At 36.9% G+C, this 24,762-nt stretch overlaps 1 protein-coding gene across 1 annotated transcript; it reads right to left on the bottom strand.

Moving 5' to 3' along the window:
* Window positions 1-444: 444 nt before the first annotated feature.
* Window positions 445-22,850, bottom strand: LOC115230828. Its single transcript, XM_029800952.2, has 7 exons — window positions 22,634-22,850; window positions 18,432-18,625; window positions 14,359-14,449; window positions 11,795-12,000; window positions 8,573-8,657; window positions 6,109-6,341; window positions 445-700 (listed from the first exon to the last, which is right to left on the bottom strand). Exons 1-7 carry the CDS (start codon window positions 22,686-22,688, stop codon window positions 575-577), a joined length of 990 nt encoding a protein of 329 aa, XP_029656812.1. The 5' UTR covers window positions 22,689-22,850; the 3' UTR covers window positions 445-574.
* Window positions 22,851-24,762: the final 1,912 nt, after the last annotated feature.

The raw sequence follows: 24,762 nt of genomic DNA on the forward strand, positions 1-24,762 counted from the left end.
AATTTCAATTTAACCCTTTCATTACTGTATTTCTGTTGAGATGCTCTGTGTTTCTTTCAATTACTTTAAATATAACAAAGAATTCAGTAAATTAACTCCGTTATCATTAAGCTAGTGTTAGTAACATAAATTTTATCTAAGATTTGGTGGAAGATTTGAATTCAAAACTTATGAAAACAAGACAGTTATACTAAAGAGCTAGAGCTGGTTTCAGCCAGGTTGGTAACGAAAGGGTTAAGAATTGTTTCTCTATTATATATTTTAACCCTTTTGTTACCCTATTTCTGTTGAGAAGCTCTGTGTTTCTTTCAATTACTTTAAATATAACAAAGAATTCAGTAAATTAACTTCGTTATCATTAAGCTAGTGTTAGTAACATAAATTTTATCTAAGATTTGGTGGAAGATTTGAATTCAAAACTTATGAAAACAAGACATTTATACTAAAGAGCCAGAGCCGGTTTCAGCCAGGTTGGTAACGAAAGGGTTAAAATGTTATTAAACCTGCTTTGAATTCCCACAAAATGATTATCTCCCTTTTAATAGCCTTGACCACAAGAGGGACCACTTGTGTTTCATTTAGCTGTTCTTACCTTTTCGTACTTACCTTTTCGTACTTTACAATTAGTTTCCCCTGCATTGCTCCTATTTATGTTAATACAGTCATATTCTTCATCAGTAAGCATCTTTGTTAGGACAATCTGAAAAATGATTTTTAAAAATGGTTTTCAAGTTGATTAGTTTTATGACATATTTAACCCTTTCACTACAGTATTTATTTTGAGATGCTCTGTGTTTCTTTCAATTATTTTAAACTAGCAGTATCGCCCGACGTTGCTCGGGTTTGTAAGGGAAATAACTATATAAGCATTTTTAGAGAGTTATAACCAAAAAATAGCAAAAAAATGCATTAAAAATGGAAAAAAAAATGATGGTAAATTTTTTTTTAAATCGTAGACTCATCGTAGACATTTTTAGAGAGTTACTTCCCTTATATAATAGCGAAAAAATGCATTAAAAATGGGAAAAAAATGATGGTAAATTTTTTTTAAAATCATTGACTCATTGTAGATATTTTTAGAGAGTTACTTCCCTTATATAATAGCGAAAAAATGCATTAAAATAGAAAAAAAATGATGGTAAATTTTTTTTTCAATCGTTGACTCATTGTAGACATTTTTAGAGAGTTACTTCCCTTATATAATAGCGAAAAAATGCATTAGAATGAAAAAAAAAAATGGTAAATTTTTTTTAAATCGTTGACTCATCGTAGACAATTTTAGAGAGTTACTTCCCTTATATAATAGTGAAAAAATGCATTAAAATGGAAAAAAATGATGGTAAATTTTTTTTTAAATCGTAGACTCATCGTAGTCGCACGCTAATACCCAGAAGGGCTCGATATGAATCACGACTATAAGATACTTTGGTTAAACTGCACTGCAAAATGTGGGAGTAGTTAGGAATCTAAATCGTAGGAGACAGACACACAACCTTACTTTTATATATAAAGACTAGCAGTATCGCCCGGCGTTGCTCGGGTTTGTAAGGGAAATAACTATATAAGCATTTCTAGAGAGTTACTTCCCTTATAAATTCGGGCTTTCTTAGCCATTTTTGTTTTGGTATCTTCAAGCCATGAAGTCGTTGTTCTAAAAGAACGCTGGTTTCCTTCACAACGCATTACGACGTTGATTTCTTTACACTCCCTTCCCCACAGCTCCACGAGGGAGGGAAGGGGGAGAAGCAAACAGGTGCAGCTGTGAGCGTGGACGCCAACTCCGCCGCCATCAACACACGATGCATTTTATGCATTAAAATGGAATAAAAAATGATGTTAAATTATTATTAAAATCGTAGACTCATCGTTGACGCGCGCTAATAGTCAGACGGGCTCAATATGAATCACGACTATAAGATACCCGAATTTGGTTAAACTGCACCGCAAAATGTGGGAGGAGTTAGGAATCTAAATAGAAGGGGGCAGACACTCACACAACTAGAGTTTTATATATATAGATATAACAAAGAATTTAGTAAAATAACTTAGTTATCATTAAGCTAGTGTTAGGAACATAATTTGTGACTAAGGTTTGGTGGAAGATTTTAATTTAAAACTTATGAAAACAAGGCATTTGTACTATAGAGCCAGAGGGGGTTTCAGCCAGGTTGGTAACAAAAGGGTTAAATTAATATAAACATCTACGTTGATCGATGAGGGTGGTCAGGTGGCTTTATGCCAAGGCTAAAGTATGATAGAGGGACAAGCACAGGTTTCTTGCTACAGACGGGGAAACATGGCTACCACACATATTGGGGTGGTTGGGAGGGGCTAAATGTGATAGAGATGCTGTGCCAGGTAAGACTCTTAGGGGACAGGGGATACAGACTGTGGGTTATGGGAGGAAAGGAGTGAGTGGGGTCTTTTGTAAGTGTGTGAGGGGAGAGTAACACAGATGGTTAGAAATGGGTCTCTCTCCTTCCCCCTCTCTCTCTCACCACATGTATGTGTATATATGTATATATATATATGCATGTATTTATGTATGTATGTGTATGTATATATATATATATATATATATATATATATATATATATATATATATATATATTATATATATATATATGTGTGTGTGTGTATATATATATATGTATATATGTATATATATATATATATATATATATATATATATATATATATATACATATATACATATATACATTTATACATATATATATATATATATATATATATATATATATAATATATATATATATATATATATATATAGATACTAACCTGAATAGTGTAGATTTTTTAGACGTAAATTTTAATGTAAGGTTGGATAGATTTAAACCTTTCCGTAAGCCCAATGAAAAGCTATTGTATATTAGCAAAGATTCGAACCATCCGCCAGTTATCCTTAGGAACTTAGTCAGCAATGTAGGTAGGAGAATATCTTCAATTTCTTCGGATGAGGCAGCATTCCATAATGCTGCACCTTATTACGATAGCGCATTAAGGAATAGTGGATTCTCTGAGAAGATCCAGTACAACCAGCTTAATGCTGATAATAATGCTGCGCGAAGAACTAGGACCAGGAAAGTTTTTTGGTTCAACCCGGCTTTCAATTTGGCCATAAAGACTAATATAGGTAAGGAATTTTTGAAATTAGTCTCTAGGCATTTTAAGCAGGACCATAAATTCTATAGGAAATTTAATAGAAGAACCCTGAAGGTTAGCTATTCTTGTTGCAGAAATTTCGCCTCTTACATTAGCCAGCATAATAGGAATCTAATTGATATTAAACATGGTGCCAAGCCCATTAAGAAATGCAATTGCAAAAATGAATCCTCCTGTCCGTTAGAAGGGAAATGTCTAGTAAAAGGAGTAGTTTATAGAGCGAAGGTACAAATAGAAGGCTCATCGGAATACAAGACATATACAGGGGCTTCAGAAAACACGTTTAAAACGCGATTTTATTCACATAAAAATTCATTTAGATACCCAGAAAATAGGAAGAGGACCAGCCTAGCAAAATATGTCTGGGAACTAAAAGAAAAGGAAACCCCACCTTTCAACGTGACATGGAGCATTCTGGACAGAGCGGCACCATACAGGCATGGAGCACACAAGAATAATTTCAAATGCAATCTTTGCCTGTTAGAAAAACTCTATATTTTATTCAAAGACAATAATTCTTTGAATCAAAGAAATGAGCTGATGAGCTTATGCAGGCACGCAGCCAAATTTAAAATGTCAAACATAAATATGCCATATGGATAGAGTATATAAATTTGTCTTTTTGTATTTTTGATTTTGAAATTTTGATTTTGATTCTTGGACTAGTATGTAAACGCAACGATGGATTTGTTTCGCGCTATGCAGATTCCATTCCGTATAGCAAAGTCTCTTCTCCTTTATTAGTTTTCTGCTTATTCCTTCTCTTCCTATAGGCTAACTTTGACTTTATATCTACTAATAGTTCTTTTTTTAAATTAACAGCGTTCCGTTCATCACTATACACAGTTATCACATTCTTTTAAAATGTCTTATTGATGTGTTTGGTTTCTATCTTTCTCTGATGAGAAGATTCCATTGTTTTACACCATTGTATTCCTTTTGGAATAATACCAATGTTGTCTTCGAAACATATGTTAGAAGTAAAAGAATTTGAATAACACCTGCATTTAACTCCATCTATTTAATTATATATATTATACAAAATATTTCACATCAACTCGGAGTGTCTACCTTTACATATATATATATATTACAACAAAATTTGATATAGAGTTACCCAAGGTTTTGCACCCGCAAAGCCAAAGTTTTGTGGACAGCTTGTCAGTCTCTATATGAATACAAAATTTTAAAATGTCTATGTCACAAATATGAGACAATACTCAGAACTTGAAGAATACGAAAAAGCGTTAATGAGGATGGGTTATTTCTCCTTAATGTGTAGCAGTGGTACCAGGGGTTTTGGTGATGTTCTCTTTGATGCTTGTCCTGGCTTGGTTATTATCTCTGGGCATGGCAGCTGTATTGGCATGAGATCTGGTTAATCTGCTAATAATATTAATGTTTGATGCTACATTACTGGTATAATGGACATTAGGTCTAGGTATCACCGTAGCTTCATGGATGACTCCTTCAGCCTGACATTGGCCTCCCACTGGACAGTTATTACATAACCTGCAAGAACAACCTGCCTCCTCCTTTGTATTGTGGGTACTTGTTGAAATGTTTTTTATGTTAGGTGCATCACTAAAGGAGACTTTTAGGTTGCGCCTGTTAAATAATTGCCTGTATCTATGTGTGTGTGTGAAATGTTTGTCAGTTAATCTAAGGAAAATCCTTCACACATGCTTGCCTAAAACCATTTGGCTGGGAAGCAAACTTCCCCTTTCAGCCTCGTAGCAGTCTCCTCCTAGACAGTTATCACATATCCTGTGAAAGCAACCTGCTTCCTCCCTTGCATTTTTGCTACTTGATAAAATGTTTTTATGTGAGGTGCACAACCAAAGGAAACTCTTAGGTTGTGCCTGTTAAACAACTGCCTCCATCTACGTGTGTGTGTGTGTGTGTGTGTGTGTGTGTGTGTAAAATGTTTCTCTATGAATCTAAGGAAAATCCTTCCTACGCAAGTCTTGATGTTGAGTGAGAAGGGTGGAGTAAACCAAATGAAATTTGCGTGGTGCTTCGTTTTCTGAGCGCTAGGGCCAGGTATTAAGGAGATGTGGTTCTTAAACCTTCATTCGAACAAAACAACTTTTAGACCCATTCTATATAAACTCAGATATATAAACTCAGTACTAATTCAGTCAGTATCAATATCATAACCACTAAATTTTTGCTAGTTTATTTTGTCTCTTTGTCTTCTCTCCTGGTGCTATATGAACATTTAATGTGGTCTTAGAGTCAAGTTGCGACTGCTATTTTCAGCATGGTGGTATCTCTTTAATATATATATATATCTTATAATTAAGGGCTAAAGAAGATTATTCTAAAGCCAATACACTGATTTATCCACTTATAATCCACTTGTTACAGGAAAATTGAACTGAAAACGGGCAACTAACCTTTAGAAAATTTAAATTTCGTTACCTCTATATTGAATCAATTTCGGAATTAATCCTATAAAGGATACATTCTTCGTCAGTAGAGCTTACGAGGAAATATAAATAAAATACTCACATGCGATTATGGAAGAAGCAGGAGCTAAAAACATAACTACATTTAAGTACATCAAATAGGACTTCATCCTATATTGTTAGTATATATATATAATGTACATTTTTTACTTTAACCCTTTCGTTACCGTATTTATTCTGAGATGCTCTGTGTTCCTTTCAATTACTTTAAATATAACAAAGAATTTAGTAAAACAACTTAGTTATCATTAACTTAGTTAACATAAATTGTGACTAAGGTTTGGTGCAAGATTTTAATTCAGAACTTATGAAATGAAGACATTTGTACTCAGAGCCAGAGCCGGTTTCAGCCAGGTTGGTAATGAAATGGTTAACAATAACTATGACAAAGGAAGGAAGGAAGGAAGAAATGAAAGAAAAGCAAACACAAATTTAAGAAGGTGAAAATACTTACCTTGGATATGTGAATGGATTGGTAAATGGACATGGATTTTATTTCCACCTCACTGATGCTTTTATATGGAATATTGATAACAGAGGATAGTTTGTGGACGTAAGCTAACTTTCTGAATTTTACAGTTTGTGAAGTGTTTTTTTCACTCCCAATCACTCCAATAGATGCAGACATAATGAATTCACGATATATTTGCATGGGTTGATAGGTTAATTCTATTTTCCACATGGAATCTAAAGAAGAAAGAAGAAAATAATTAAAGGAAAAATAACAATAGCAAACGTGGTGTAGTGGCTGTAATTCATTAACAAAAATATGTCCAGCAATCAAAAAGTAAAAATGGGGAATTACTTGACATTTTGAGATTTGAGTTATTCCTCAACAGTAAATGATTTTGTTAACATTAACCTTTAATCTTTTATTTTGTTTCTATCATTAGACTGTGGCCATGCTGGGGCACCACCTTCAAGAATTTTTAGTTGAATGAATCAACCCCTGTACTTATTTTGTTTTTCAAAGTGTCTTTTGCTGAACTGCTAAGTTACAGGATGTAAACACACCAACACTGGATTGCAAGCAGTGGTGGAGGACAAACACAAACATAAAGATACACACCCACACATGGCAGGATTCTCTCAGTTTCCACCTAGCAAATCCACTCACAAATCTTTGGTCAGCTCAAGGCTATCGTAGAAGACACTGGCCGAAGGTGCTACACACAGAGTTTGAACTCAGAACCATGTGGTTGGCAATAAGAAAACTTCTTATCATACAGCCACACCTGCACCTAGCCTTTGCTTTTTCTTACCATATTTCTGTTAAAATCTGATTTGTTTCAATTAAATTTGAAAATAATGAACAATTTATTAAATAATTTAGCTATTATTAATCTGGTATTTGGAATATAAATTAAGATGCAATTTCAATGAAAGGTTTTCTTTAAGGTAAATTCAACCCTTTCCATACCAAACCCACCTGAAACCGTGTCTGGTTCTACGACACAAACTTGCTGCTTCGTCTTCATAATCTGGTCGAGTTTGCTCGGACACTTTTAACCTGTACATGCCATCCCCCTCAGTCCGGCATTAGTTGAGGGAGGTCTTCAGGGGGGCATCCAGTGTCTCTGATGAGTTGGTCTACATATGTTGTGTTTGGTTGACCAGCTTGAGTACAGCCATGCTCTCATGTCCATAGCAGTAGGTCACTTGCCACCTCTTCTATAGCTCTCCAGCAATGTCCTTCAAAGTGTGTCTTACCCTTATAATATTGGAAGCAAGCAGCAGATCTCTATTCAGCTGTTTCTTGATCAGATGAGTCCTCCAAGATATGTTTAAGACTTCTCTTTACATTTGGGTGTAAGTTCCATCTTGCTGGGATTCCAGTGTTTTGGTAAGTGTCCAGGCTGTTGATCCATAAAAGAACTGACTCTACCATTGTATGGAAACAAAATTCTTCTTCAGGTTGTCTGTCAGGACTGATTTCCAACATCCATGTTGATCAGGGCTGACCATGCTTTGGCTGTCCAAATTTTACATTCTTGTCAGCTGACTTGCATCAACTTACTGTTTTAACCCTTTAGTGTTCGCATTATTCTGCCACAATTAATGCTTTTTTATCCTAATTGTTTTGAACTAATCATGCATTATCTTGTAGCTATGAGATTTTGATGAGGTAGCTGTTAATTTTTAAAATGATATTGTAGGGTTGGTGTGAGAGACCAACTGGGAAAATATCGGTAGACATTATAACAAAGTTTAGGAATCAAGCCAAAATAGCTCTGGTCAGTATTACCAAACATAGTATTATTATTCACCAGTGGCTGTGGGTTTTGAACTTAAACATTCCAGGTTCAAATTTCAGGGAGGTTAACTGTATGGCACTTTGGGTAAGTGTCTTTTAGTATAGCCCCTGGCTGAGCCAAGCTTTGTGAGTGGATTTGATAGACTGCAACTAGAAGCAGCCTGTGATAGGCATACACACACACATATATCCCTCTCTCTCTTTCGGAGAGGCACAAGCACCTACACACACATATACACACACGGCAGTAACTTCCGCCTACTGAATTGAATCACAAAGCTTCGGTCGGGTCGGGGGGGGGGGGCTATAGCGGAAGACACCTGCCCAAAATGCCACGCAGTGGGACTGAACCCGAAACCATGTAGCTAGGAAGCAAGCTCCCTATATATATATATATATGTGTGTGTGTGTGTGTGTATGAATATATGAGTGTCTATGCGTGAGCGTGTGTGTGTATGAGTGAGTGTGTGTGTATTAGTGTGTGTGTATGAATGTGAGTGTGTGTGTGTGGGGGGGTGTTTGTGTGTATGAATGAGTATGCGTGTGCTTGTGTGTGTGTGTGTATGAGATTAAATGCTTCCAGCCATAGAAAACCTGCTTCAATGAATTTCTTCTGATCCATGCTAAATGGAAATGAGATAAGAAATATCTTTTATGAACTTACCATTTGTCAACAAGCATCTAAGCCTAGGATACTCAGTGGCTACACAGGAATATATTTTGGAATTTTCCATATTCTTCAGTTTTACCTAAAAGTAAAAGAAAAAAAGGGGAAAAGAGATGATTATGTCTCCAGGAATTACATGGGTTTTGAACAGGGGTCACTTAGTTCTGGATCCAGTAATTATACAGATGAGAAATACCTAACTTATCTGTCCACTCAGCAATTTTATCTCTCCTTCAACTGAAATCTTCTTTCAAATATTGATAGCTTTATAAATAGTCACGCAATACCATGTTTACAGGAGCTCAGCTGTTCAAATATAGGGTGCATTGCAGAAGTTTTGAGACTTTTTCAGGAGAGACATTTCTTAATTCTAAAGAAATACAAAACTCTAATCTCCTTCAAAGCAGGATCCTTGGACTTCAATGTGCTTGTTGTAGTGTTCCAACTGCTTAATGAAGGCCCCATGGAAGTGCTTTAAAGAGAAGGTGTCCAGGATCCTTGTCATAGACTCCTTCATCTTTTCAATATCTTCAAAATCATTGCCCCTGAGGTTCTCCTTCAGCTTGGGAGACAAGCAAATGTTAGAGAGAGCCAGGTCTGGACTTTAGGGAGGGTGAGGGACGGCTTTGATGGCCATTTCTGTTAAGTAGTTGGTTACCAAAATGGAATTGTGGACAGAGGCATTGCTCTGGTGCAGGGGCCACTGACCTGAGTGGAAGAGCCTTGAACTTTTGCAATGAAATCTCTTCTGGAACTCCCTGAAAAGGTCAACAAAGTACACTTTGTTGACAGTTTGGCCAAAGGGAACTGCTTGGATGTAGATGATGCCTTTGTTGTTGGAAAAAGGGTTTCAACATGAGCTTTCCATTGGACATTCTTTGGCTGGCCTTCTTGGGTCTGGGGAAGATAGGATGCTTCCACTGAGCACTCTATCTTTTGATCTCTGGATCATAACAGTAGATCCAGCTTTCCTCATGGATCACCAATGGCTCAAGTACTGTCATCATCATCACCACCACCACCACCACCACTGACATCATCATTTTAGTGTCCTCTGCACCGCTGGATTAGTGTGGCCCCTAAGGGACACATAACCCACCCCTAAAATAATCAGTGAATACTAAGAGACAATAAACATGAAGATGTTAAATGTAAAGTAAATTTGAAAATTGCTTTTACACTCGTTAACTGAGAAATTAAATGAGGAGAACAAGATTCCTTATTAATTAAACTTATATTAATAAACTAATGTATTAATTAACAAAAATTTAATGTTATTTAGATATCTGTAGAAGACACCCTTCTTTGAAGTTTGAACCTGGAATCTTTTACTTGTTTCAGTCATTGTGCTGTGGCCATGCTGGGGCACTGACTTGAACTGTTTTAGTCAAACAAATCAACTCCTGTGCATATTTTCTGTTTAACTCCCATGCTTATGCTATTGTTCTCCTTTGCCAAACTGCTAAGTTATGTGAATGTAAACAAACCAACACCAGGGGTGAATACAAACACAAAGACATACAAATATATACATCTATCTATCTGTCTATCTCTCTCTTTTTCTATCTATGTATCTATTTATTCATACACACACACACACACACACATACACACACACACACGTACCTCTACATATATATATATGTGTATGTGATGAGCTTCTTTCAGTTTCCATCTACCGAATCCACTCACAAGGCTTCGCTTCTCCTGGGGCTTTAACAAAACACACTTGTCCAAAATGAGAAACACATGTGCTTAACATATTTGCCACTAGGTTGCTATTAGCATGTTTGCGAATACTCTTGCAAAGCACCAGGGCTCAAAACATTTAAAAGTCATGGGCAAGTGCTTTGAGAGAGTTTTCTCCACCATGACAAATCTCAGCCTAAGGCAAATACACCAGACATGTTCATTACTTTTATGGGGTTGATAATGTTTATTACGCTAGCACTGCTTCTATTTCAGATTTGAATATGTAAATATCATCTTCATCACCATCATTTGACGTTCGCTGTCCATGCCGGCATGGGTTGGACAGGTTGACAAGAACTGTTTTGGCAGAAGACTGAACCAGGATCAGTGTCTGTTTTGACAGGGTTTATATGGCTGGATGCCCTTCCTTACATGAACAACCCTGCAGAGTGTACTGAGTGCTTTTTACATGGCTCCAGGAAAGGCGAGGTGAGGTTTGGCATGTTTGTTACAGCTGGATGCCCTTCCAAATGCCAACCACTTTTCAGTGTGAACTGGATGCTTTTCACATGGCACCAGCTCTGTAAGGGTCACCATGTAACTAGCAAGACAAAGATCCTTTGAGAGGGGAGGGGGAATTGGAGGAGGAGGAGATCTTTTCTCAGATTATGAAAGGTTAGAGTTTGACAGAGAGACAGAGAGACAAAAACAGGTCTCTTGTTGAAGAGGAGGTACATGGTTACCTGGCCAGAGAGAGAGAGAGAGAGCTGGAGATGTAGTTACACATCACTGGTCACAATGCGTTCGCATTGTTTTTTAGCCTTCAAATGACGCCACCCCACTGGCTAAGCGAGCAGGCCAACAGAAGAAAGAGTGAGAGAAAGAATCGTGACAGAGTACAGCAGGGATCACCACCCCCTGCTGGAGCCTTGTGGAGCTTTTAGGTGTTTTCGCTCAATAAATACTCACAACGCCCGGTCTGAGAATCGAAACCGCGATCCTACGACCGCGAGTCCGCTGCCCAAACCACTGGGCCATTGCGCCTCCTCACACACACACACACACACATATATATATATATATATATATATATATATATATATATATATATATATATATATGTACATATATGTATATGTATATATATATGTATATGTATATATATATATATAATATATATATATATATATGTATTTATGTGTGTGTGTGTCATTGACTTTGTGTCTGATTCCCCCCCCCTCTACCACCACTTGACAACCTGTGTAGGTGTTTTTATTTCCCTGGAACTTAGTGGTTCACCAAAAGTGACTGACAGACTAAGTACCAGGCTTTGAAATAAAACAATGAGGTCAATTTGTTCAACTAAAACCCTTCAAGACGGTGCTCCAGCATGGTCGCAGTCTAATGACTGAAACAAGTGAAAAAGAAAAGATAACTGTAGAAGCCCTGGAACCATGTAAAATGTTGAAGTTGAGAGAAGAAGGGAAATTTCTTTCCAAATGAAAACAAAGTAAATGTTTGGTTCACCTTTATATCCAACAAAAATCTTTTTCGCATGAAAAAACTTATTTCTGACCATTTATTGGATTCCATTGCAAGAAAGAATGATGCATTTGATGTTCTGGAATTTCTTTTAAATTTAATATTTAAATCAATACCATTTCCCAAAATATAAAAAGAATCATTATTATTATGTATGTCACTACGTGTAGCTTCAAGAGTCCAGCGTGCCACTAGAAATGAGAGAGAGAAAATTGGACATCAGTGACAGCAAAGTTTCAAAATTAATTAAGTTAAAATGGTAATTACTTTTATAAGGAGGAAGGTTTAAAAGGAAATTACAAGAACATGACTGGAAAATATGGTCTCTGCTATTCCACCATAGTTTATTACAGTTTTTACATTTAGGTGGGACTGTATAGGGGGAAGTTTGCTTCCCAGCCAAATGGTTTTAGGCAAGCATGTGTGAAGGATTTTCCTTAGATTAACAGACAAACATTTCACACACACACATAGATACAGGCAATTATTTAACAGGCGCAACCTAAAAGTCTCCTTTAGTGATGCACCTAACATAAAAACATTTCAACAAGTACCCACAATACAAAGGAGGAGGCAGGTAGTTCTTGCAGGTTATGTAATAACTGTCCAGTGGGAGGCCAATGTGAGGCTGAAGAGTCATTTATGCAGCTACAGTGATACCCAGACCTGCTATCTGCATTACCATCCAACAGCAATATTAGCAGATTAACCAGATCTCATTCCAGTAAAATTGCCACCCCCAGAGATGATGACCAGCTCGAGACCAGCATCACAGAGGGCGTTACACACGGCCCCAGCACCATCGCCACAGATGATGGACAAACCATTGTCATAAACACAGAGTGACCACCAGTATAATCACCACACTGAGAGATGATGGCCAATCCAGGACCAGTGACACAGACGAGGTATCGGGCGTTCCCAGTACCACTACCACAGATAATGACCAAACAGTTATCATCGACACTGATGGGATGACCAGCCCCACACCATATGTTACCACAGGCCACACCCACCCTAATGCCGTCAGCTACATTGGCAACCAGAAGTGATAACCATAGTGATAACACCACCAGATTTTTGTGCTATATTGACTGCATCAGCAATGGTGCTAAAAACAGCATCCTCAGGCCCAGAGCCTATCAGAGATATACCAGGAGTGTGAATATAGCCATATCCCATGTTTGTAAACATATTAGATCGGCCAGTGCATCTTCGAAACATTGCTTCCGAGACCACCATGTAGAGAGAAAGGAGTTGATGGTTTGTTAATTTACTAAATAATACATCTCCCTTTCGGTGCATGCAGTAATGGGGATGAGATTGCTGTTGTGGTGGTTGTGGTGTGGTAGTGGAAGCTATGTGAGCCTTCTGGTAGAGGCAGCTCATACTTGTGGTGGTGTGGGTGTGGAGCCATATAGAGACGCTTGACCACCAATGCTGGTGTGTTTGCGTCCTCATCATTCGGCAGCTTGGCAAAAGAGACCAAGAGATTCATATTTCACTGTCCATTATTATTTCTATTCTTGTGTTGTTGTATTTGTTGTTACTCTTGTTGTGATTGTGGTTAAGAAGCAGTTGAACACATTACATGAAATCTTTTTAATGCTCAAAGTCAGGACATTACATAACACTGCAGGTGCAGAAGCTGTCTTTATTGCATGTATGGAAATATTTCGAAACATTGACAATGTCTTTTAAATCGAACTTAAGTTTACGGTTTGTAATTTACATGCCATAGGTTAGTGGGCATTTTGTATTGTTTGTTTACTTATTGCCATTTCAAAGTTTATTTCTGTTGTTGATATTGTTGTTGTTATTGTCAGCATTATAACTTTCGATAACAAGCAGTTTATGATAATTTCTCATTGAAAAGTATTTAAAATATTACAATTTAAATATGAGACAAAGACTGAAAAAATTGTAAAAATGCATCTTTTGCTCCCTCCTATTGCCTGTAAATTATGACCAGACTTCGATTCTTGATAATCATTTAAATTAATTCCAATGTCTTAAAATTATCTCCCCTTCTCCTTAAGAGTCTCCAACAATTTCCTCTAGATTTTTCCTTTCTTCATCTAAAAATGAAATTCCAATAAATATTTTTCATAAATGAACCCTTAAATTATTTATACAAAGTCTTAAACTCAGAGTAAACTTTACTGCTTTTGCCATTTTAGAAAATATTACTTTTATATCCATTTTCATATGTTGACATTAATTGGAAAAGTTCTTGAAACTTTCAAATCATGATTTGTGATTGATTGGAGATATTGATGTTGCACTTGTTTGTCTTTCTCATTACTGACTACACAACTGTGAATTGAACCACTAAGCAATAGAATAATGTGTCTTTCCTGGGGATTGAATGGCAGCAATAAGGTTTGAACTCCTAAAACTGATGTTTGTAGTTGAGCACATTAATCCTATAATCCTTATTCTTCAATGTCTGTGTGTGTGAAACAAAAGAATTCCTTAATGAGTTGCAAAGGAAAAAACAAGCCAAAACAACAAACATAAAAAAAACAGCCTTAAGGCAAACAGCTTACTTTTCTGCAATGTGATCATTGTCTTATTACAAAATGTGTGAGGGCAATGGCCATGATACTTTTCTTGAAGATCAAGATTTTGAACAGTTGCCTAAAATAAAATAAATCAACAAAATTAAGAGCAGCAGATTATTTAAAATAGGTTAATAATGATGATGATAATGGTGATGAGGATGATGAGGATGATAGTGTTGGTGGTTATGATGATGGTAAAACATTTATAGTGTACAAGTAGTATTTTGTTTCTCAGTTTAAGATCAGTAGTGTACACACACACACACACACACAATTCATAAGGATTTAAATACTGGACTTTTGTGCCTTTGACCTATATATTGCCAAAGCAAAAGGATTAAATCCAATAATAGCAAAAGCAACAAGAATACTCTCACACCTTGTGCCTCCCCAACAAAAGAGAAACACCTACAGGCTTGTTTCCAAGGTTCTTCATGCATGAATGAATAATAAACAATACTATCCGAAATGTGGCCCTATCCGAATCGTGGCCTCTCTATCCGAATCGTGGCCGATGCCAGTGCCACCTCGACTGGCTTCCGTGCCGGTGGCACGTAAAAAGCACCATCCAAATCGTGGCCGATGCCAGTGCCACCTTGACTGGCTTCCGTGCCGGTGGCACGTAAAATGCACCAATCTGACCGTGGCCGTTGCCAGCCTAGCCTGGCACCTGTGCAGGTGGCACGTAAAAAGCACCCACTACACTCACGGAGTGGTTGGCGTTAGGAAGGGCATCCAGCTGTAGAAACATTGCCAGATAAGACTGGAGCCTGGTGCAGCCTTCTGGCTTCCCAGATCCCCGGTCAAACTGTCCAACCCATGCTAGCATGGAGAACGGACATTAAACGATGATGATGATGATGATGATGATGAATATAACCCCAAATTTAATCAATAAAAAATTATTCCAAAACATCTTTCCATAACAACAGACCCTAAAAACCTAATTACCACCCCACTCAACACCACCCATCCAAAAATGATTTTAACTCAACAGAGACTATAAAAAGGTACCATTTACTCTAATGCATCACATAATGCTCTCATAATTTTTTTCCTTTTGCAGAGGTTACCATGGTTATTTATCGTAGGTTTTTCTTTCTATGGATAACTCTAGTCAGTGTTATATGTTCTTCCTCTTTTGGGAATTCAAATTGTTAAAAAAATGTCACCTTGTTATCTATTTGTGACACGTCCCCAAAAAGAGAAATTCTACATTGTATTGTTCCCTCTGTGTTAAGCCCTGTGTGGCTAAATAAAGAAATCTATCTATCTGTCTATCTATATGTCTGTCTGTTTGTCTGTCTATCTGTCTGTCTGCCTGTCTATCTATCTATCTGGCTATCTGTCTGTCTACCTGCATGTCTGTCTGTCTATCTATCTATCTATCTATCTATCTGGCTGTCTGTCTGTCTACTTGCCTACCTGCGTGTCTGTCTGTATATCTATCTATATATCTGTCTGTCTATCTATCTATCTGTCTATCTATCTGTCTATCTATTTATCTACCTAACACTGAAATCTACAAGTTTTTTTTTAATTCTCTCTCTGTTTCTTTTTCTCTTATTCCTTTCCGTTGCAGAGCATAAGCTTGAAACATAAAAGACTTTTTCATTTTCCCAAGCATCAAACTATTACACTCGCTTGTTGTTCATACACCTGTCTTCGTCTTTTCTTTTTCTATAAATTTCACCCAGACACATATTCTTAATCACCTGAGATATATATATATATTGATATATAAGTGCATGGCTCATAGATCCAAGTGTAGGAAGTTAGCAAGCTTCAAGCAGTCTGTGGCATGTAGAGAAAACAAAATGTGGACAGTGTGTGGTCATTAAGAATAATAATTTATTTCTATACAGCTCATGGTGAGCAACTAGTCGCAACTTATGTTCCAAACACTAGCTTAATGATAACTAAGTTGTTTTACTAAATTCTTTGTTATATTTAAAATCAATTGAAAGAAACACAGAGCATCTCAACAGAAATAGGGTAACAAAAGGGTTAAAATATATAATAGAGAAACAATTCTTAACCCTTTTGTTACCAACCTGGCTGAAACCAGCTCTGGCTCTCTAGTTTACAAAAGATTTTAATTAAAATCTTCCACTAAACCTTAGTCACAATTTATGTTCCTAACACTAGCTGAATGATAGCTAAGTTATTTTACTAAATTCTTTGTTATATTTAAAATAATTGAAAGAAACACAGAGCACCTCAAAATAAATACGGTAACGAAGGGGTTAATGCTGTTGCTGCATTATATTGTTAGAATACGACCGTACGTGATGAGTTTGGTGACATATTTCTCCTCTTGTACAGCGCACGGCCGCATCCCAACATAATATAACATTATATATATGCCATAATAGAGAGGGAGGGAGATAGAAAAAGAGAAGAAAGGAGATAAGAAAGAGGAGGGGAGAGAATAGAGAGATATCCGGTATTGGTTGGGAAGCAGCTGCCGGCAACCGTGGAGATTGGCGACGTATCGTAAAAAAGGGAATACAAAGGAGTAACAGAGAGAGAGAGAGAGAGAGGAGAAATGGAAAGACAAGAAAAGATGTCAACAAGAAACTATGACATTACAACCAGCCAAGCACCTGCCAGAGGGAGTGTTTGTCCAGGATAGGACTACACAGCCACAGCAGGAAATGTATCAGGACATGAAATGTAAAAGCCGGACTAGACTGTTTTATGCGCAACTCCATTGTCTCCCGAGACAAAAATGATAACAACAATGCCATAAGACTCGTTTGTATACCGTGCCAAAGTAAATGATTAAAGGACGCCAAAAACCGTTCTACTTTTATAAAGAGAAGATAGATTTTATTCACAGAGTACAAAGTGATTTGTGATTATTAGCGTAGTGTTGTGTCATGCTTATAATATTTGTGTCTGTGTGTTCGTGTGTGCGACAGAAGTACAGAATATGGTGCATGCGAATACAACAGAGCATAAGAGAAGTCTCAACAATTTGAGTTAAAATGGAGTTATTTTAGAGCTATTTTACCAGTTCATGTAGTACACGATAATGAGTTCTATAACAAGATTTGAGTCTCGGAGTGGAGATTAGTTGAATCACTTGTTGTGCATATCTTTCTCTTGATATAGATTTTCTTTCAGATATATATACTGCAACTGTTTTTCCGTGGTGAGATTTTCACACTAACAGTATGAGTTGAATCTGTATTTATCTTGTTCTGTACAAGTTGAAGTCTTCGTAGATGGAGAAGATGCTGGTGATGACGTTATGTCTATCGCTGGTTTACAATAGCGTCTTCATAGTATGGTTGGCTTGGCTGTCGTCTGCCTTTCGAACTGGAACATGGTTGAGTAAGCTCTGTGTGGTCTCCGACCAAGACCTTAAAAGGTCTTAAGCCGAAAGACGGCGAATCATCAAATAATCAGACTATTTATGGAGTTAAGATGGCTCAAATGAAAAGTCCTATCCAAAAGCTGTGCGCGAAATAAGTAGAGAGACAGACCGCGCTTAGATGCTAACCAATCAGATCAGTGGACACAACAAGGTTAAACTAACCAAAGACGTTTGTAATCTCAAACAGTGAAGATAGCAATATTGCTACAATATAATGGAAAAGAGTTCTGCAATGCAGAGATGGCATTTGTTGTTAGAACTGCTACATGGTTTGGCATGAGTAACAATTCACTCTTTTATAATGCATAAAACTGAGTAATGTTTTAGCTTAAGAATGAGTCTAGAGAGAGAAGCATGGTTAGTTTTTGCTATATACATATAGTTTACTGTTTTGTTTTAGGTAGGATCAATAGAAAAACTATTTTAGTGACAGATAAATGTCATTTAATATTCACAAAATTTTAAAAAGTGCTTCTAATAGTTTCATGCTGTAGAGATACAATAATTTGGCAGTTTTATATAACATGCCACATGTCTCCATGTAATCCTTGAAACATGTTATATAAATCTGCCAAATGAATTTCACCTCTATGGCATGAAACAATTAGTAGGTGTTTTTAAATTTTTTCTGTAATAAATGATGTGCGTGTGTGCATATATATTTCAATTTACTTACCCAATAGATTCTACCCGTATCAGATTCTACAAAACTTGGCTTTGTTGCATTGTCTAATTCAAATTCAGTGTTGAAATTTCCTTGCTCCTTCTCACTTGTTATGTTTACATACTTAACCTTATCCAAAGAAATGTGTACAAATTTGTATTTACTATCAAAGTGAAGCATTACACTCCACATTGTGGCCTTGGTAACTAGAAAATGGTTTTAAAAAGGGGGGAAAAAAAGATTTATCAATTTTTTTAGCATGAAAATTCTTTTACGATGTGAATAGTTATATCAGTATTCTATTATTCATTTCAACCAGAAGCTGTGGGCATGACCCACCCCAGTTATGCAAGAAAAATTAGAGCACTAATTTTCCACCACATATATATATATATATATATATATATTATATATATATATATATAATATATATATATATATATATATATAGTTAATCCAAACATGAAAACACAAAGAGAAAACACAACAATGCGAGGACATGGAACAAATATAGTATTAGTGGACGCTCAGGAAGGAAGAGAAGAAGGAGGGCTTTACGTTTCGAGCGGAGCTCTTTGTCAGAAACATAGGAAAAGGAAAGATCCAGAGAAGGGAAGACGGAGGAAAAAAAATCGTCAACGGTACACATGCGGTCACATATACATACACACACACACACAACACACACACACACATATATATATATATAAATATACATACCCACATACATACATATATATATATATACATATATACATATATATATATGTATGTATGTATGTATGAATGTATATATGTATGTATACATATATATGTATGTATATATATATATATATATATATATATATACATATATACATATATATAAATATACATACCCACATACATACATATATATATATATATATGTGAAATTTGATCTAGTATTTCTAAATTGAATTTTTCCCTGTAAGTTTGGAATAATATTCCTTCATTATTATTATTATTATTATTATTATTATATTATTATTATTATTATTATTATTTATATATGTGTGTGTGTGTGTAGAGGTTGGACAAAATAATGGAAATACCTTAAAATTTCAAGCAAATTTATTTTAATATAGGATAGGACTGCCTTTGGCAGTAATTACAGCATAAATTTCTTTGAGGTATGGACCTGTACAAAGTTTGAATTATTTCCAAAGGAATTTTTGTCCATTCTTCAGCTAAAACAGTCTCCAGTTCTTGTAATAATGATGATGGAAGATATCGACTCTGTACATGTTTTTCTAAAATGCACCATAAATGTTCAGTAATATTGAGATCTGGGGACTGTGGTGGCCAGATAAGATGTTCAACTTCACTAGAATGTTCCTCGTGCCATTCAGTAACAACTTTAGCTGTGTGAATTGGTGCATTATCATCCTGAAATATTGTTTCTGGAGGGAAACAGTTCCACAACCATAGGATGAATTTGATCAGATAAAATGCATAAATAGTCTTGACTATTAATTCTGCCACAAAGGGAAACCATTTGGCCGGCAGATTTCCAAGATATAGCTCCCCAGATCATCACAGATCCTCCTCCATGCTTATCAGTTGGAAGAAGGCAGTCTGGGTCAAATGATTCTTGAGGCTGTCTCCACACGTATACTCAGCTGGTGGTCAGAAATAAGGTAAAGGATAGTTCATCTAAGAAAATAACATTCTTCTACTGCTCTAGGGACCAATTCTGTAGGTTTTTACTTCATTCTAATTGCTTTGCAACTTTTGTTTTTGAAAGAAGTTGTTTTCTGCTTGCAGCCCTCCCATGAAATCCAGCTTTGTGCAGCTCCCAGCGAACAGTTTTTGTGGAAACTGGGTTCTGGAGGTGGTCATTAAGCTCTTTAGTAATTTTAGGAGCTGTACTTTTGTGATCCTTTCTAACAATTCGTATAAGATTCTGGTGGTCCCTATCTGAAAGTTTTGGTTTTCTTCCAGACTTTGTTTTGACAAGAAAGCTTTTTTCCACTTTCTCAAAGGCAGTCATTACTTTTGAGACAGTAATTCTTGATACACCAAACATTTTGGCTGTTTTCGCTACGTTGGTGCCTGCCATACGAGTACCAACAATTTGACCTCCTTGAAAGTCTGATAGATCTGTCATTTTAATGACTTTTAATTACCTTTTTCTGATGATATCTGAAAAGAAACAGCAATTTTAACAAAACATATTAAGCAACACTGATAATAAATAAAAAAATATAAAAATAAGCAAGAAGAGTGCAGGAAAAATAACGTTGTTGCTTTTACACCTGTTAATTAAATTTACCTGCCCATAAAAGTCAAATTAACTCAGCAAGATCAGCTAAAATTACTTAACTATAAACCAGTGGTATATAAAGCACCCACTGACAAAATTTCCAAATAAATCTTACTCTTTACTCTTTTACTTGTTTCAGTCATTTGACTGTGGTCATGCTGGAGCACCACCTTTAGTCGAGCAAATCGACCCCAGGAATTATTCTTTGTAAGCCTAGTACTTATTCTATCAGTCTCTTAAGCTGAACTGCTAAGTTACGGGGACGTAAACACACCAGCATCGGTTGTCAAGCGATGTTAGGGGACCAAACACAGACACAAAGTTGCAAGCAAATATTGTGGACCCTCCTCTGGAACCTGAATAAGGTGAGCAAATTAAGCATTACATTTGACAGATTAATATGAACACCAAAAATGATTTTAGGTGGTTTTATTTCTTACACACACACACAACACGGCCTTGCTGGAAGGAAAAAGGGCTGTACCAACACTAAACCCCAGTGTACTCAGCTGATAAAATTAAAGTACTAGCATTAGGTTGGTACTTGTTTTCAGCCAAGTAGATTGGAGTGACATGAAATGAAGCACCTTGTTTAAGGACACAATGTATCCCCCCCCAACCCCCAAGAATTGAACCCATGAACTTATGATTGTGAACCCAGTTTCCTGGCCACTAGGTCATGTGCCTTAACACTGGAGAGATAATAATCAAGAAATAATATATTATTGATTTGTTTTTATAAAATTAAATTGATTTCAGATCAATAAATTTAAAAGGGAGTTTATCAAGGTAATTGGGATGGAGAGTAAGATTTTTAGTTTTGGCCAAAAATATTCCAAGTCCCCAAGAATGATGCAAATGAGTTGTCTTCAGACAGGAAGACAAAGTTGAAAGGATTGATTGCAGCAGAGGGAATTGTGCAAACATTCTTCAAGAGTCAGGTGATAGCATTGAACCATTTCTTAGAATATTTCTGCTGGAAAACATTGCGATTGTCAATTAGTTTTGAAAATAATGAAGAATTTAGTCATTATCAATACTGGAGATTGGAATATATGATTTACCAGGAAATTTTGATGGAAGAGCATCCAGTCATAGAAACCATGCCAAATCTGCCACGAGGGATGGATGTGGCCCTGTGGCTCACCGAATCCTGTCAAACCATCCTCCCCATGCTCGTATGGAAAACAGATGAAAAATGATGACGATGATGATGATGCCTTAATTCAGCTCATCTTAACATTTTTGTTGGAATATATCTGTTGAAACAGATTATCTTTGCTTCAATAAATGTTTGGAAATAAGGAAGAATTTAGTAAAATAACTTTTATCATTATTAAACTAGTGTTTGGAAATGAAATTAATATGAAATTTTGACAGAAGGTTTTGATTTAGAAGTTTATATCAAACAAAGAAGTTTATATCAAACAACCAGAGACAGTCTCAGGTAGTTTGGTGTGAAAAAGGTTGAAACAAGTGATAGATGAAGTTGACCACCCAAGACCAGGGACAGAAATGGACTCTACAATGAAGCGACCACAGAAGCGCCACCTACCAAATTCCACTCTTTAACTCTTTAGCATTCGGACTATTCTATCAAATGTAATCCTTGTTTATTCACGTTGCCTTGAATTAATTATTCATTCTCTTGTAGCTTCAAGATTTCAAGATGTGATTGTTTAGATTTAGAATGGCATTGCATGGTGGGTGTGAGGGTCTGGACATGGCCAGTTGGTGTATATATATATATATGTATTGGATGGCTAGTTCGAATGGTAAAGTGTGAAAATTTAGTTGAGTTGAGGTTCTTGTTCAAGATACTAATGCAGTTGCAACAACTGAATGGGAAACACAGATGAAGGAAAGAAAGATTTTAATCATCCACAGCCAACGACAATGATTGCACAAATAAATAATGAAGAGAACTTACTTATTAACTGAGGGAATATTATGACTAAAATACTCCAATATAGAAGAAGCATCATGGTAGGAGATGGAAGGAACTGGTCAGTCTTCAGAAATGGTGATTTTCCCCTTGTCTTTTTGTCAGATCTCTTGCAAAGCAGATAAGAATTTCTATATCAAATGTTCTGAGAGACAAATTCCGTTTAATCTCTCTGCGTTCTTCTGTTCAGCTGTTTTATAAACTGGAATAATATATAAAGAAGCGACAAACAGGATCACTTGATATTTTCAGCCAATGACTACTTCAGGTTTTATAATTCATGCTACTTCAACTTCTTGTGATTATGGAGAAGGATGTGGCGAAGGTTGATAAAACAAAAAGTTCTGTGTTTTTGGTTTTTAAAGCTTGGACAATATTCATCATCATCATCATCATCATCGTTTAACGTCCGTTTTCCGCGCTAGCACGGGTTGGACGGTTCGACTGGGGTCTGGGAAGCCAGGGGCTGCTCCAGGCTCCAGTCTGATCTGGCAGAGTTTCTACGGCTGGATGCCCTTCCTAACGCCAACCACTCCGCGAGTGTAGTGGGTGCTTTTTACGTGCCACCTGCACAGGTGCCAGGGGGGAAACCGGCATCGGTCACGATCGGTTGGAGCTTTTAACGTGCCAGCGGCACGGAAGCCAGCCAAGGCGGCGCTGGCAACGTTCGGATGGTCTTTTTATGTGCCACCGGCACAGGAGCCAGTCGGGGCGGCGCTGGCATCGGCCACGTTCGGATAGTGCTTTTTATGTGCCACCGGCACAGAAGCCAGTCGGGGCGGCGCTGGCATCGGCCACGTTCGGATAGTGCTTATTATGTGCCACCGGCACAGGCATCACAACTACAATTTCCATTGATATTTATTTCGACGTTCATGTTCACGTTCATGTACTTGACTCAACAGGTCTCCTCAAGCACAGCGGGACGTTCTGGGATCCGGGGTACTTTGAATGGGCAGAGGCTATGCGGAACTGATGCAGGAAGCAGCCCGGGTCTTTGCAGTCACAGCATATCTCCAGAGATCTCGATGAAAACTATCCCAGTATATTAAGTGGCCCTGAAGCAAAGGGATTGTGTGGTAGACTGCCTGCTAAGTTATAAGGATCAGCTGAAAGAATCACTAAGACTAAATATTTTGGGAAAGTTATATTCTGGATCAATCTGAGTGGCTTAAAATGTGTCACGAAACATGAAATCAATTTGAAAATGATTAATATTATGGAAAAAGAAAAAAAATAGACAATAGTTGCAGGAGTGGCTGTGTGGTAAGTAGCTTGCTTACCGACCACATGGTTCAGGGTTCAGTCCCACTACGTGGCACCTTGGGCAAGTGTCTTCTGCTATAGCTTTGGGCCGACCAAAGCCTCGTGAGTGGATTTGGTAGACGGAAACTGAAAGAAGCCCGTCGTATATATGTATATATATGTATGTTGTTTGTGTGTCTGTGTTTGTCCTCCCAACATTGCTTGACAACCGATGCTGGTGTGTTTACGTCCCCGTAAATTAGCAGTTCGGCAAAAGAGACCGATAGAATAAGTACTAGGCTTACAAAGAATAATTCCTGGGGTCCATTTCCTCGACTGAAGGTGGTGCTCCAGCATGGCCACAGTCAAATGACTGAAACAAGTAAAAGAGTAAATATTACCAATCAAAATGAATGTTGTAGCTTTCTTGAATAAATACCCCAAGTGTTTGACACCCAAATTATTTGACTATATAAGCAATTTCCGATAGAAAACCAGCAAATTCTATGGTCTATCCAAGATTCACAAAAATAAAAGCCATAAGTACTGCTTGTAAAAACAACTGTAAATCTGAGCCCATGGAAAGACTGCCTGCAGAGGATTTGAAACTGAGCTTGATTATTGCAGGCCGTTGCATGTGAAACATACAAGACAAGCAATTTTCTGGACATCTTACTAAGACCTTTCTTGAAATACAATCCAAGTATTTAATTGAGATGATTTAGCTTTAATTAATCACGCACCAAACACATCCACTCAAAATGCAATTATTGTTTCTTTTGATCATTTACTTGTTGCAGTCGTTAGACTGTGGCCATGCTGGAGCATACACGAATATTGCCCATGATTACGAAAACCATGAGATGAGG

Source organism: Octopus sinensis, unplaced genomic scaffold, assembly GCF_006345805.1.
Source record: "Octopus sinensis unplaced genomic scaffold, ASM634580v1 Contig16476, whole genome shotgun sequence".
Lineage (NCBI taxonomy): Eukaryota > Metazoa > Mollusca > Cephalopoda > Octopoda > Octopodidae > Octopus > Octopus sinensis.